Consider the following 13506-nt stretch of genomic DNA (forward strand, 5'->3'; position numbering starts at 1 on the left):
ACTATTGCACCAGGGACAGGCTTTTCACATCTTGTGCCTTGAACCTCCATGGAAATAATAAGGCACCAGCGTTGACTTTTCTCTCCCAGCCCAAGGGATCCTTGGGTGGCTCTTGCAGAAAGAGGCATCCAAAGTACCACTGCTTAAAGTTACGTGAGAAAAAAACCTTGGCCCAATAAGAGACCATGGATGAGCTTTCCTGAGATAATCCAAAGGGGGATGGGGCAGGCAGTTTTATTCTTTAGTTCTTTTTATGCCTGTTTGCTGTATGTCTTGGAGGTCTGCTTGCCAGCATGCTGAGGGGGATGCAGTGGAAAAACTCAATATCACAGGGCAAACAGCACTAAAATAGCTTTATTTATTTTCCTTTCTGGACTACACACCTTAGTGACTTGTCTCTCACTTGCATAAAATCCTACAGGCTTCCAGGTGCCAGCATTGACATCCAGAAGTTTAATATTGCAAAAGAATATGGGATTCAATCCTGGTGTACTTGGGGCAAATCTGGAGGACTTTTGGTGAAATGGTGAAGATATTTCAACTGACAGCAGGCCAGCTAAAGCCATTTTTTCATTTGATTAATTGCAGTTGTTTTTTTTACTGTCTTTTATTCTTTTTTTTTCCTCCTAATTTAGTAATCTCAATTCTTATTGCATATCCCCCATTGTTCTCAGAACATCCCATTATATGAGCTGATACTACACACCTTGTAACTCATAAGCAGATATTCATCATCTCCACTTATTTCTTGGCACAATGACATTCAAGAATCCCTTCTTACTGATTTTTCCCTCCCTTTACTCCCTTCCTAAGGAACTTATAGATGGAAGGGGAACAAAATAGCTTAAGGAAATTAAAAATAAATGCAGGCAGTGCTGGAAGGTCAGAATGGGGCATCATTCTCTGTGATGGCAAGAGATGTGATGTGAGCTCCTCTAATTACAGGTTGGGTTAGACCCCATGTGTTGGAAATAAAGCATTTTCTCTAATGCCAGGGTCATGTTTGAGCTTTCAATTCTGCTTTCAAGCTCTTGGATGCCTTATCCTGTTCACTAAGTGTCCCCAGATTTCAAGGGAGGGTTTGGCACCTTTGTAAGGGCTGCAGGTAGGCTAACCTCCTGCAAATTTTAGGCCACAAAAATGTCTAAGAGGCATAGGAATTGGTAGCTGTGACACCCACTCAGGAGTGGGCTTGGCAATCTTGATCTGCAGCTCAACCCTTTCCTAATTTTTTTGTCTCCTGTTTTCTCGTTGACCAGCTGTACAATGGGACCCTGAAGCGGGACGTGGAGAACAGGCGCTACAGCTCGTACAGCCAGATGGAGGGCTGGGGCAGCAAGCACTACAGCAAGGCTGTCTGCAGCCCCACCAGGGCTGGCAGCGACTACTGCTTTGTGCAGAACATCAAGAGCAGCCGGAGCGAGCCTGACCTCTACTGCGAGCCGCCCCGGGGCACGCTGAGGAAGAGTCAGGCGGGGGTCCGGGCAGAGCACAAGGCAACCTTGAACCGCCAGAGTATCTACAGCAGCTGTAGCACCCAGCAAGGAACTACCAGGACAAGTAAAAAAATGCCGGCACGGGCCCTCTCCTGCCCCTCAGGCAACAAGCCCGATGTGGTCTATGCCCAGCCCATGATGAGCTGCAAGCAGGACGTGGTTTATGGACAAGCTCAGTCCAGCTCCAAGTAAGTCTGCTGCAGTGAGCTGAATCTGAGTAAATGTAGACATCTGTTGTGGAGGTCTGTCCATCAGAGCTAGTCACCTGAGCTGCTTTATAGCCACTGGCAATCTACTCACCAGTGCATACCGCGCTTAGTCGCATCCTGCAGTAGAGTCTAAAGGGTGTCAGATGAGTCACACTCTTAAAGGGCTTATTTCTTTTCATGGGCTATGGAGGGAACCAATACAGCTGTCTCTGTGTATATATCTCTGCTGTAGCTGCGTGATGTTGGGCAAGATGATCCCCCAGTCTCTGTGGTGGTGGCATTAGCCGACAGCTCCTTTGCAAGATGAGGGTGGGGAGTTGAAGAGCGGAAAGCCTGGTATGAGGTTTGGGTGCCTCTCCTGGCTGTCACACTGCATTGATTTGGCAGAAAACAAACCTAAAAAATCAACTAACTTTGAAGGAGTTGGTTCCTGAGGGTCTGACTCAGAGCAGAGCTGAGAACCTGCTGAGAGGTCGTATTTACCCCTCTCTCTTTCCACCCAGCCCTTGCTTCATTCACCCAAAAGGTCTGATTTGAGTTCCAGAAAAAATTGACTCAGAAATTGAAATAAATAGCCTAATTGGAATAATTTACCTAGACAGAAAAGAGGAGGGAATGGAAGCTGTTCAATTCCTTTCTGTCCAGAGCATCCAGTCCCATTGGGGTTAGGAATTATGCAAGGTGGAGGATGATCCTTCATGTCTCACTTAGCATTAGGCCCCTTTTTGTAAATGTCGCCTGCAACAATAGGGCATGTAAAACACACCAGTGAGCTCAGACACTCCCAAGCTCATAAATCTGTGCAATGCAGCAGAGCTCTCACTAAAAAGAAAACTAGTGGGGTTTTGATGGCATTACAGTGATGTTGATTCAAAGCTGCCCTGATGCTGATGGCTATGCTGCCTCCGGCTCTGGAGCACCAACCAAGTTCTGCCATAGTCTTGGAAGAGATTTGGTCTGCACAAACCATAGTCTTGGAAGACATAGTTTTGAACTGCAAAACATTGCAGTTCAAGGTTGCAACGTTTTATTGGGCTGGAGAAGGAGGGTCTGCATCTTCCACAAGCATTCCCAGGGACTACTGCACTACCATTGCTACATCACTGTCATACAGGGCCTGCTCTGCACCAACCCAGAAGTTATCACAACTCCCAGACAGACGTGGCAGCTTGTCACACAAACCCTAGAAGCTCCCGAGCTCATTCCTGGTGGTCCCTGGTCCAAAAGAGAATTTGCACACTGCAGCATAAGTGTGAGACTAATTAACAGGGCTCATAGCCTTTGTCGTAACTCACACCAAAGGCCTGAGATTGTTGAGCCGTTGACCCAAGGAGTGATGTAGATATTGAGAAAATCCCCCCCCACAGTCAGCAGTGTGAACCAAATCATGCCCTTTCTCACATCTGAATGTTGATTTCCAGATTTCTCTGCCTAATTCTCTGCTCAGCCTCCCTCATTTTGTATTGAGTAGGAGAAGTATGTCCCAGAGTGTGTATGTCAAGAAATGTCGCTCATCTGTTAGCATGTTGTCATGCAACCTTAGCTTCCCATGTGCCCAGTTACTTCATGTTTAACACATGCAAAATTAGCCCTGGCCAGCCCAGAGCACCGGTGGCATTGGCTTGCTACTTTCACAAGCTTTGTTATTCCTCTAGAATAGGAAACAGATACGTTACATATACTGGAAGTAACTTGTTCTAGGGAATTTCTGACTAAAGACCGTAAAAGTGTAGTGGGAGGGATGGCAGAATGATTGAACATGGGCTGCAGCTGGCTTCTGCCTAGGGAAAATATTTCTTTTGAGAAGTTAGTCCCAGGCAGGCAGGCTCTCTCCAAAGCAAGCCCTGCTCTGCACTGTGCAGTGCTCATGGTTGTAGACTTGGTCATTGCTTTGGAAAGGTCACTTGAAGAATAATGGCATTTTCTGAAGAGAAGGAGAACTGCTGTTGTGAGAGGCATACTCTCCAGAGCTGGATGCCCTTTGGTTAGGGAGTGGCTCCATTTATACACTTCTCCTGGCTTGGGGCATGGCTTATCTGGCAGAACTGGTTCTGATGTGGAAACGTTGGGCTTCAAGTTGTAGGCTCAAATGGGGCTGTGTCCCCTGAGTAAATCTGATTTGGCTGCGGCACACCCCCCTGCTTCGCATGAAACTCACTGCAGAGCTGGATTAGTTCGGAGTTTGTACAAGTGCTTCTGCTCTTGACTGAAAGGAGATGAGGTTGGCAGCAGTTGTCCTTAAAGTTTTGGAAACATACTAAGGAGTTGTTCTCTTTGAAAAAATTACTTATTTGGAAGGCCATTAGCCCTTTTAAAGTATCTGGCAGGTCACTGTTAGCCTTGGTCTGTAGTGTGCTTTTGTTGGGAAGGGCCTTCAGAGATGGGTTAGGACCATATCTGAGCTCTCTTTGCTGTGTAGGACCATTTCTGGTTGGAGGATTCTGCACTTGGAGAGCTCAATCTTCATTTGGGTAGCCTGATCTTTGAGTAGGGAGAGGTTTGCTTGTAGGCATCCCATTATTAATCTCTGCATGCAGGAAGAGGGCTTAGCTGGGTAATAGCTGCTGGTAGTTCCCTGTTTGGAGCTCTGTTCTTCCTATTCTAGTAGTTCAGGTAGAGTTTTTGCCTTTACAACAAGGATAATTTTGTGTTCAGTTTTCATGCTGCAAATCTCCTGTGTAGGTGGATATCTTGTCTGCGGGTTAGCAAACCGTCTCTATGAACAAGGGAAGGGCTAGTTAGTGTCCATGCTTTCAGAGGTGATCTGGTGGGCGATTTCCATTGCTGTGAGAGTGATTACAGTGGGACCTGTGATCCACTGGGTCTGTCTGTGATACAAAACTGCTCTGCAATGCAGTGACGGTGGACAGTGTCAGTACTGGTTCAAGAGTGGTGCTCCTCAGGTGTCCTGTGCTATGGATCTGATCTCCTTGGATGGTGTGACATGAAAAAGGGGTCATTGGACGTTCTCAGGTAGTGAGACTGGCGTGTAGATATCAAAATACTGAGTATGCAAGAACTGTCAAACTATCTGTACTGAACAGTCCCTTTGCATTTGGTCACAAAGTTTTTTTGGAACTATTTCTGGAACTATTCTTGATTCTATGATTGCTTCCATTTATTGAACTGGCTTTGGCTGTGTAAGACGTGGAAGAGCTGCCTGATAACTATCTCTCAGAAGAGTCCTTCCTCTTAAAGAAGCAACTCTAGTTGATGAAAGCACCTTTCCTCCAGCTAGCTGATGAGTAGTTTTAACACCTAAATGTTTTTTGGGAAAAACCATTCTATGATTCTATAACAAATTAAACCATGATGTAGGGTTTTACTCACCCCATAGTATTGGTTCTGGTGATGAAATCTGAGTTTTGCACTGTTTGTTCAGATCAGGAGGTTAAACAGTACTGACTTGCTTTGAGAAACCTCCTCCTGAAGTATATTCCCTTCCACCACCCCTGTCGTTATGATCCTGCCTCAGTGAGCAGAGAGGGACCTTCTGATGTCCCTTCCAGACATACTTCTCTATAACCACCCAGGGGCTTAAGCCTTTGTAAGCATTATGTCATATCTGGAACAACATTTCCAAGCTCAGTACATCTGTCCTGGGCTCAGAAGTTCATGGGTTATTCTGGTGGCTCCTGCCCAAAGGCAGTTCTCAATGAGCAGCACTCACATTTTGCCACAATACAGCTCTCTGGAGTGAGTCCTTCTACCTGATAGAGCTGGAGGGAGTCTTCTTGGTGTCTAGGGCTCCCTCTTCTCCCTGGAACCCTTCTCCTTTTTGGGCTCTCGTGACGTCCCACAGATCTGCAGCCTTTCATCCTGGAAACTGGCAGCAAGAGTGGTTTCAGCAGCTGGTGAAGACTACGCATATTTGCCTGCTTTTAACCATTTCCTCTGATGGGTGGTACTTGCAACATGCTCCAAGTGACAGTGTGTCATGTTGACCTAGCCAGCTTTTAGCTAAATCACTGTTGCAATTCAGCCCAGTCAGGAAAAAAGTTTCTACATCCCCCTTGGTCATCAGGTGGTGATAACGAGAAGCAGTAATAAAGGATGTGACATTTAATGCATCCTAGAAAACTTTGAGTCTTTGTCCCCTTCCAGCTGGAACTTGAGGTACAAGAAAACTGTGGCTACCATCAGCTGACATTGTATTAGTTCTGCTTGTAGACGTGTTGCAGGTAGTGCTTCAGATACCACATGCACATGGGACTGACAGCCCAGGGCCAGGCTAGATCATGATACGTGGTGGTTATGGCTCTGCAATAGTCTGTGCAGTAGTCAACTCGTTACATGCATATCACTTCTTTAGGAGATGTCTGCATCTGAGCTGGGTTGCCCCTGTTGCCCTTGCAGAGATCCAGTCAGTGGCCAATGGAGCTGAAATCTGAGGTAGGTCAGTGAGTTACCCCCTAACAAAGTCAGTGCCTCTTGGTTGACTTCAGGGGAAACCCAGGTGTCTGAGCTGGAGACATTACTGAGAGGCCAGACTAATCTCCACCCTTGTGAAGGATTCAGGGTATTCTCATTTGTGAAGATGAAGTGGTGAGCGGGGGTGTCTGCAGACATTCCCCAGCTTAAAGGTTGCTGATATAGATCAGGAGCCATTAATGGACACCTACAGTATGCGTTGTCTTCCATAATACCACATGCACCTTTGGCCTCATTTTAAGATGTGGATGCATTTCCCTTTGGTGTTCTTTGTATATGGGAGAAAGAGACTAAAACACCTCATGAGAGATCATGTAAAGCAAGTGTCTCTCAAGGCACCTGGAAATATGTAATATCTTGGTGCTACTCTGTTAAAGGCCTTGAATACCCTGGATGGCAGCTACAGACGACACAGCAAAGGCTGGGGCAACCCTTTGGATTTTCCATGTGGTCATATTTGTCTATGGTGACATTGATTTGGCCTCAGCTGAGCTGCAGCAGCCTCTGTGAGCTATGGCTAAAGTTCAGGGACAGTAAATGTGTGTCCTGCAACCATTCATTCCTAGGCAGGAGCTCAGTCTCTCTGGAAATACTATAAACAGTGAAAACATACAAAAGTTATTGAAAGAGTCAGAAAAGGTACTGAGGGTGTTTTCTGATAGATCTCCTCTCTTTTGAGATAAATAAAGGCCATCAGTATCAAAACATAAATTCTCCACGGCTATGCCACACAATGAAAGCAGAACCAAGTACGATGATAGGCACCTTCATTTTGGTTTCTTCTTATTTGGGATAAACTGCCTCTAAAAATGACTATTTCACAGTGCTGGCTCCCTGTGATGTGAACTTGTCTGCAACTGTGCATTTGCATCCAAAGCAATTCCTGTGGAGCTGTGCACGATGCTGTCCTGGCAGGGTTCCTATCATCGCACATGGTGAGGATCCCCTCTCCCCACTCCCCACTCAGTGTCAATCTGTGCCCATCTTCCCTGGTATCTACCCACTGAGCAAAGCCTGAGGGGAAGCTCCAGCTGAGCTTTCAGTGGCATCAAAACGTTGGTGTCATGTCCCAGAGGCTGCTTGGCATGGAGCATGGCTATTGGGTTTGCTCCAGTGTGGCCTGACACTGGAAGGCTTGGATGTGCTAGCCACTCTGTTTTGAGTGTCTTCACTCTGATTTTATTAATGAACAATAGAATTTGTCAGAGTTTTCTGGCTTCCTCCTCTTCTGGGACTTGTAGGCCTAACAACCAGGATGGAGACTTAGATCTGATTAACGCAAACCTATCTGCTAATGCAAAGTGAATGAAAGGCACTAGTATCAAATGAGCAAATTTGCCTTTCTGTGATACTGAACCTCTTAAGTATTTGTTTCCCTTCCACACCTGAATCTGATCATCTAATTTGTCTCCTGTTGAATCATTTCTAATTGAGGTCTCTCCCTATTCTGATTGCTTCTTTCTTGTGGAAGAAGAACAACCTTTGGAGCTCTTCCTACCAGGCACATTGGCCCAGGTTGAAGATGGCCACAGTCCAAGAATTTGTCTTGGAGCAGGCTGTTGTTCTCGTAGTGTAGATCTGGTTAGGAATATCCCTGACTGCCTGATGAACAATCTTCCATTAGCATAGGCTTTGCCAGGGTGATTATATTCTCAGCTAGGAGAAATCACTGCTTCTTCTTGGGTGGCATGACTGAGCCCGGCTGCTTACCCTCTGTGAACTTCTCCTGTTGGTGAGCCAACAGGGGAAACGGAACCTTCCCCATCTTTTCCCACACAGAACTGGACCTGGATGCCTAGTTTTTCCCTGCTGAACGAGGGTTTGGCCTTCTTATGGAGTGGATGTGTAGAAAATTGCCTTCCTTGAGTAGCTGGGTCAAGTCGACATCCTTCCTTCTTATAAAAAGTGCACCTGATTTAGGGGTTTTCTCAGTTCGGTAAATTAAAAAGAAAAAAAAATCACCATGATTACATACGCTGCATGGCCACTGACCTGGTATTTTATTAATATGCCTCCCTCCTCACACTGCCAGCCCAGGTCTGAATTCTCAAAGGAGAAGTCCCTCTGGTGCTACTCATGCCGGATCCATCAGTGTCTCAGCTCTATTGTGTGTCTCAGGAGCATGAAAAAGACTAAGAGAAAATCATAGCATCCTGGATCCAAACCAAAGATTTCTGAGGTTCCATAGTTTCTAGTTTAAACTTTGTCTTTCCAGTTTTGTGCTTCCTTGTTGCAAATGTAATGGAAGTTTCTTGGAGCCAAGTTTTGATAGAGGTTCAAACTGTTGAAAAATCATATGAGGAAGTGATGTTTTATTGTTAGCGTAGAAATCCAAGTGGAGTGAGGTTCATCTAACATTAGACATTGAATGCTTAAGGTCCAATCCAAGACTGTTGTCTATCATTCCTGTACACCAACAGAGGCAGAGGTATCTCCAGAGCGCAGGTCTTCCTGTCTTAGGAAAAATGTCTAAGACACAAAGGCAAGTCGTTCTTTGGAAGCACCTAGGAAGCACCTTTCTTTCCTTTCACTACACAGGTGCTTAAATGAGTAATTTAAACTGGGTGCAACTTTATACCAGTGAGGGTAGGGGAGACAAAACAGTCTTTCGTGCTGTCTTCCAGTGTCACAGCATAATTGTTGTCTTTCGATATTTTGTATGAAATTTTCTATAGAATTGTGGATATTATTTACTGGCCCATGCTGTGTGGAGGTGAACCTTTGGATGCTTAAGGACAAAATATTTTATCTTATTGTAAGCTGCTGGCAGTGGTGGCCACACTTGGGTGTCCTTTCTACACCTTTATTCTTAACGTTTCTTTGGCACAGTCAAAATCAATTTGCATATCCCGTGCCTAGAAGAAGCCACTCCCTCATAGTAATATTTAATACTTCAAATGTAATAGGTTCATTTAAAGAAGTTATTAAAAAACACTCTGTTTTGTTAGTCTATCGGATTGTCTGAAGATGATCAGCCCCTCTACATAGTCACTCACTAGTATGACATGGAGCAAGAGCTTGTGTACACATTAATGTGGTTCAAACAGGAACTAACCTCCCCGATCTCCAGGTAAAACTTTCCATCAGTCGCAACTGGATCCTGAACAGGGAATAACATCAGTCAGGCACAACGATGACCTAGTTGTCCTAGCAATGTCCTAGCTCCCACACTTTTTGATTTCATCCACTGTTAACAAAGCATTTCCCATTTGTAACCCATCACTGCTGAAATAGTAATAACCAAACAGGAGTTTGGGTTTTGACTCTTCTCAGTCCTGAACTTTGCATGGTCATTTACTCTCATGCAAATTAACACAGACACTGCTGCCGTGAGCGGAGATCCTGCTGCAGCCAGCTGCAGGCCTAAGTTGCAGGATACTAAGAAGAGATAGTAACTTTTATCAGACTAACTGGTATAATTGGAAACACAGACAAGCTTTGCAGTTCAGAGCCCCTTCATCAGTCTGAAAGTTTGTACCCTTTTCTAATTCTATGTGGTTAAAACATCACAGATGATGCTAAATAAGTATAAGCCAAAGAGAGCAGGACCTTCATATTTCTAAACAAGTGGACAAATCTTCAGGTGTCTGTGTTTTTCCCAAGGTTTCAGTCCTGCTCCAAGCCAGAGGTATTCATATCCTTCCTCTGGAGTCTGTAGGCACATTCTTTACTTGTAAGAGGGGATGATGACAGTGGCCAACTTTTATGAAGAGCTTGGAGACTACCAGTGTAAACATACCCTGGGAGCAGGATGTCTCAGTGCTATTATTAGTGTTTCATAAACTCAATATTTGTCCATCCCATCACTCCAGACATGCCTGTCACCTTTTCCTAAGGGATCTGCTCTAGCCTCCCAAGACCATCAACTGCTCTCACATTTTTGCTTCCACCGCATCTCACATCAAAGGATCACATGCTGTGGGAAAAGCATCTGTCTACTTTAGATTGTCCTAATAACCTGATGGATGGTTTCCCTCTTGTCCACTAATTCTTTTATTTGAGGAATACTGGTTCTCTGTTCATTAAGCCTTCCACTTTAGTCATGATTAGACATCTAGCACCTCAACCGAGCTTTTATTTTCTGTCTCCTTTGTTTCTGGATAGACTGGATCCATAATTTATTAGCCTGAGTGTCCTCCACTGTATATTTTCCACTTTTATCATGTCTTTTTTTGAGACAGAGAAATGCACTAGGGGTGAAATGCACTAGCGGTGCACCATGTGGTTTATGCAACAATGTGATCATATTTTACATTTTGTAATAAATTCCTTCCTAATAATTCGCAGTACTGACATAGCCCTTTTGGCTGAGCACTCAACCAGGGGTGTATTTCTCTTTAACACAGAATATGTGGTGATGAGATAGATGGCGGTACAATGACCATCCAGAAAGCCATACAACTTCTGTGCTCCTCTGATGACAAATACCAGACCACGGGTGCTTACTACCTCCAGCACACCTGCTTCCAGGATGAGTCTGCCAAGCAAGAGGTGAGCAAACTCCTTCAGAGCTCTGCTGTCACACTGGATGTGATGGCACATGAGATGGATGAAACTGGTTTTCCTCAGTACCAAGGATCCGTAGGTCCCCTTGATTTTCATGATGGAGCTTGTACCTCATTAGTCACACTCAGGAATTGATTAAGTAGATTTTTCAACTATTAGTGGCCACTTTCTCTTAATAGCAGTCAGTCAGGATTTTAACACAGGGGAATAGTTATCAGGCAGCAGAGGAAACTGTGTCCACATTATCACCACAAGCTTCTGTGACACAGATTGACGGGTTTTGGCGATATGGGAGCAGCCATCCAGATGCAGTGTCCTCTTCTGGATGCAATTGCACCCAGTTCCACATAAATCTTTTGCTATCTCAGAGCTGCAGTGTCAGAGCCACACAAAATTGCCCTAAATCCCACTGTGATCTTCATTGTGCATTGGTCAGTGACATTTCAGCCATTTTCAGCCATTTTCAGCCATCTAAGCCAATGGGTTAATTAGTGATCATGTACAAAGATATTTGATCAAACAGAAGCCCTTCTTATAGCGCAGCTTATTTTTCTTATGCTTTTACTTTCCAATTACTAAATTTATGCCAACATGCAGCAAAGGAGGCAGTCTCAAGGACAGATCTGCTGTAGCAAGACTGTCACAGAAGTTTATCCCCACCCTGGTGTGTTTGCAGTCATACAAGCATGGCTTTATCAAAATGCCATCCCTATAGAGGTGGCTTTCCATTTCCTGGCGTAATAGTGCAGCTGGACATTCTGGCACAGTGTGGGGATGTACCTCTGTGCCCTTGCTGCAGCTGAACCGAGTGCCGGTACCCCAGCCCAACGTTACAGTCGCTAATTGTGGGGTGGCCACACCCTTCGTTACCGTTGAAAACACTCTGAGCACTGCCCTGTCCCATCGCTTCCCAGAAAGATGTGTCAGAGCAGGTATGTGAATCATCCGAGTGCACACTTGTTTCCTTTCCTTTCTGAAAGGTGCTCATTCATTTTCTATTGTCAGCAAATCTCCAGCCGATGGGTTGGTTTGTGCCAGGAGGGGCTCTATGCAGGATCGTGTCCCTGGGAGACTTGGTACAGAGGACATCCTACAGTGGGAACCTTCATCATTTTGGAGAGTTCAGCTGGAGGAATTTGCCTTTAAACCTCCCTGGCATGTGTGTGGTGTCCGGCAGGTCGGGGTTCACACCCCTTTCCGATGCTGCCCCTGTTGAGTGGTGGAGTATGGCCCAGTACTGCTTCTGGCTGACCTCAAGGGTGTTTACACTATACCATGACCATCCCTCTAAGCTCAGCCTGTGATTTCAGGATGCAGATAAATTACCTCATCGTGTCATTATATTGCTATAAATGGCCTCTATAGATAGGCAGAGCAACATTTTCACCTGATGCAAACTGATGGAGGTAGGTGAAAGTTTGTGGGAGCAAGCACATTTACATCAGCAAAGGATTCGCTCCATGGCCATTACTCGTAGACATCCAGTTCTAGAGTTTAAGCTCCAACCTCAAGGCCAGCACCTTTGTGCTCATGACCTACAGCCTGAACCAGACATGCCATCTGCAAGCTCTACCCATCCTTTACTGCCAGGTCTGCTTTTCCTACTCCCTGAGTATGTGCCATGTTGACTCCTTGTGTTGCCATGACAGTTCTAGTTGTCCCTGTCCCAGCGATGCTCTGCACACCATGCTGATGGCTGCATGTCTTTCCTGGTACAGGTCTATCGGCTGGGGGGAATCGCCAAGCTTGTTGAGCTGCTCCGCAGCACAAACCAGAACGTACAGCGGGCGGCAGCTGGAGCCCTCCGAAATTTGGTCTTCAAGAATCCAACCAATAAGATAGAAACCCGGCGGCAGAATGGAATAAGGGAGTGCGTGAGCCTCCTACGGAGAACAGGGAACACTGAAATTCAGAAACAACTGACAGGTACACAGCAGACTGCTCAGCCCTCAGCAAGGACCATGCTCCTCCCTGCCTGTGGTCTGTGTTGCTCCAGCACACAAAGGTCCAGTAGCCATGGTGCTGCCATACCACAAAGAGGAGGTTTATGCTCCTCTCCTGTCACATGAAATGGGAACCTAAAACAGAAGGCAGAGGAGGACCTGGCCCTTTGATGTCCCGTGAGGGTTTCTCACATCATAAGTGCGCATTGGGGAAGCACCTGCCCCCAGGTTTCCCCCCACAGCTGTGGCCACCCTGCCATTCCCATGCCTTCCTGTACCCCTGGCCCCCGTGCTGTTCCCAGGGAAGGCCAAGGGTGCTGGCAATCCCAGTATGGTTGGGCTGGTTATCTCATTGGTATCTCACCTTTTATTGAAAGATTGACATGAGTTTGTTGGTGCAGATCACCCTCAGCTGTGACTGAGGTCTTGTGTGCTAGCCTTTATGAGATCCCTGGAGAGATGCCTTCCCCCTGCAACCTAATGGCAATAAACACCAATTTTGGGAGGAGGGAGGATGCTTAGACATCCATCTCCACATGATACCATGCTCCTGGTGCCCATCCTGCCTGTCTCCCATAGGGATGGACAGAGCCTAGGGTTTAGGGCAGCTTCTGCACCCTTAGTTCAAAGAGGGATGGAGTGAAGAAGGACTTTGTTGCTGGAATTCACTCTGACCTAAAGAAAGTTTCTAATGCATGGTGACCCTCTGCTTGAGCTTGTCTCCCACCTCCTTCCTAGGACTGCTCTGGAACCTCTCCTCCACCGATGAATTAAAAGAAGAGTTGATACAGGAGGCCCTCCCCGTCTTGACAGACTGTGTTATCATCCCTTTCTCTGGCTGGTCAGATGGCAGTTGCAATAGGACAAGAGAAATTATTGACCCAGAAGTATTCTTCAATGCTACAGGGTGTTTGAGGTGAG

The 13506-nt window shown here is 45.9% G+C and overlaps 1 protein-coding gene across 3 annotated transcripts in view; it reads left to right on the forward strand.

The window, feature by feature from the left end:
- PKP1 (plakophilin 1) overlaps window positions 1-13506 on the forward strand; it is a 47303-nt gene that overhangs the window by 16043 nt on the left and 17754 nt on the right. For all 3 annotated transcript variants that reach the window (XM_072844947.1, XM_072844948.1, XM_072844949.1), the window contains exons 3-6: window positions 1260-1684; window positions 10483-10627; window positions 12361-12568; window positions 13324-13501. In XM_072844947.1, coding sequence (XP_072701048.1) covers window positions 1260-1684; window positions 10483-10627; window positions 12361-12568; window positions 13324-13501 — 956 coding nt within the window. The remainder of the gene's footprint in view (window positions 1-1259; window positions 1685-10482; window positions 10628-12360; window positions 12569-13323; window positions 13502-13506) is intronic.

The sequence above is a fragment of the Ciconia boyciana genome, chromosome 23 (genome assembly GCF_034638445.1).
Source record: "Ciconia boyciana chromosome 23, ASM3463844v1, whole genome shotgun sequence".
Classification (NCBI taxonomy): domain Eukaryota; kingdom Metazoa; phylum Chordata; class Aves; order Ciconiiformes; family Ciconiidae; genus Ciconia; species Ciconia boyciana.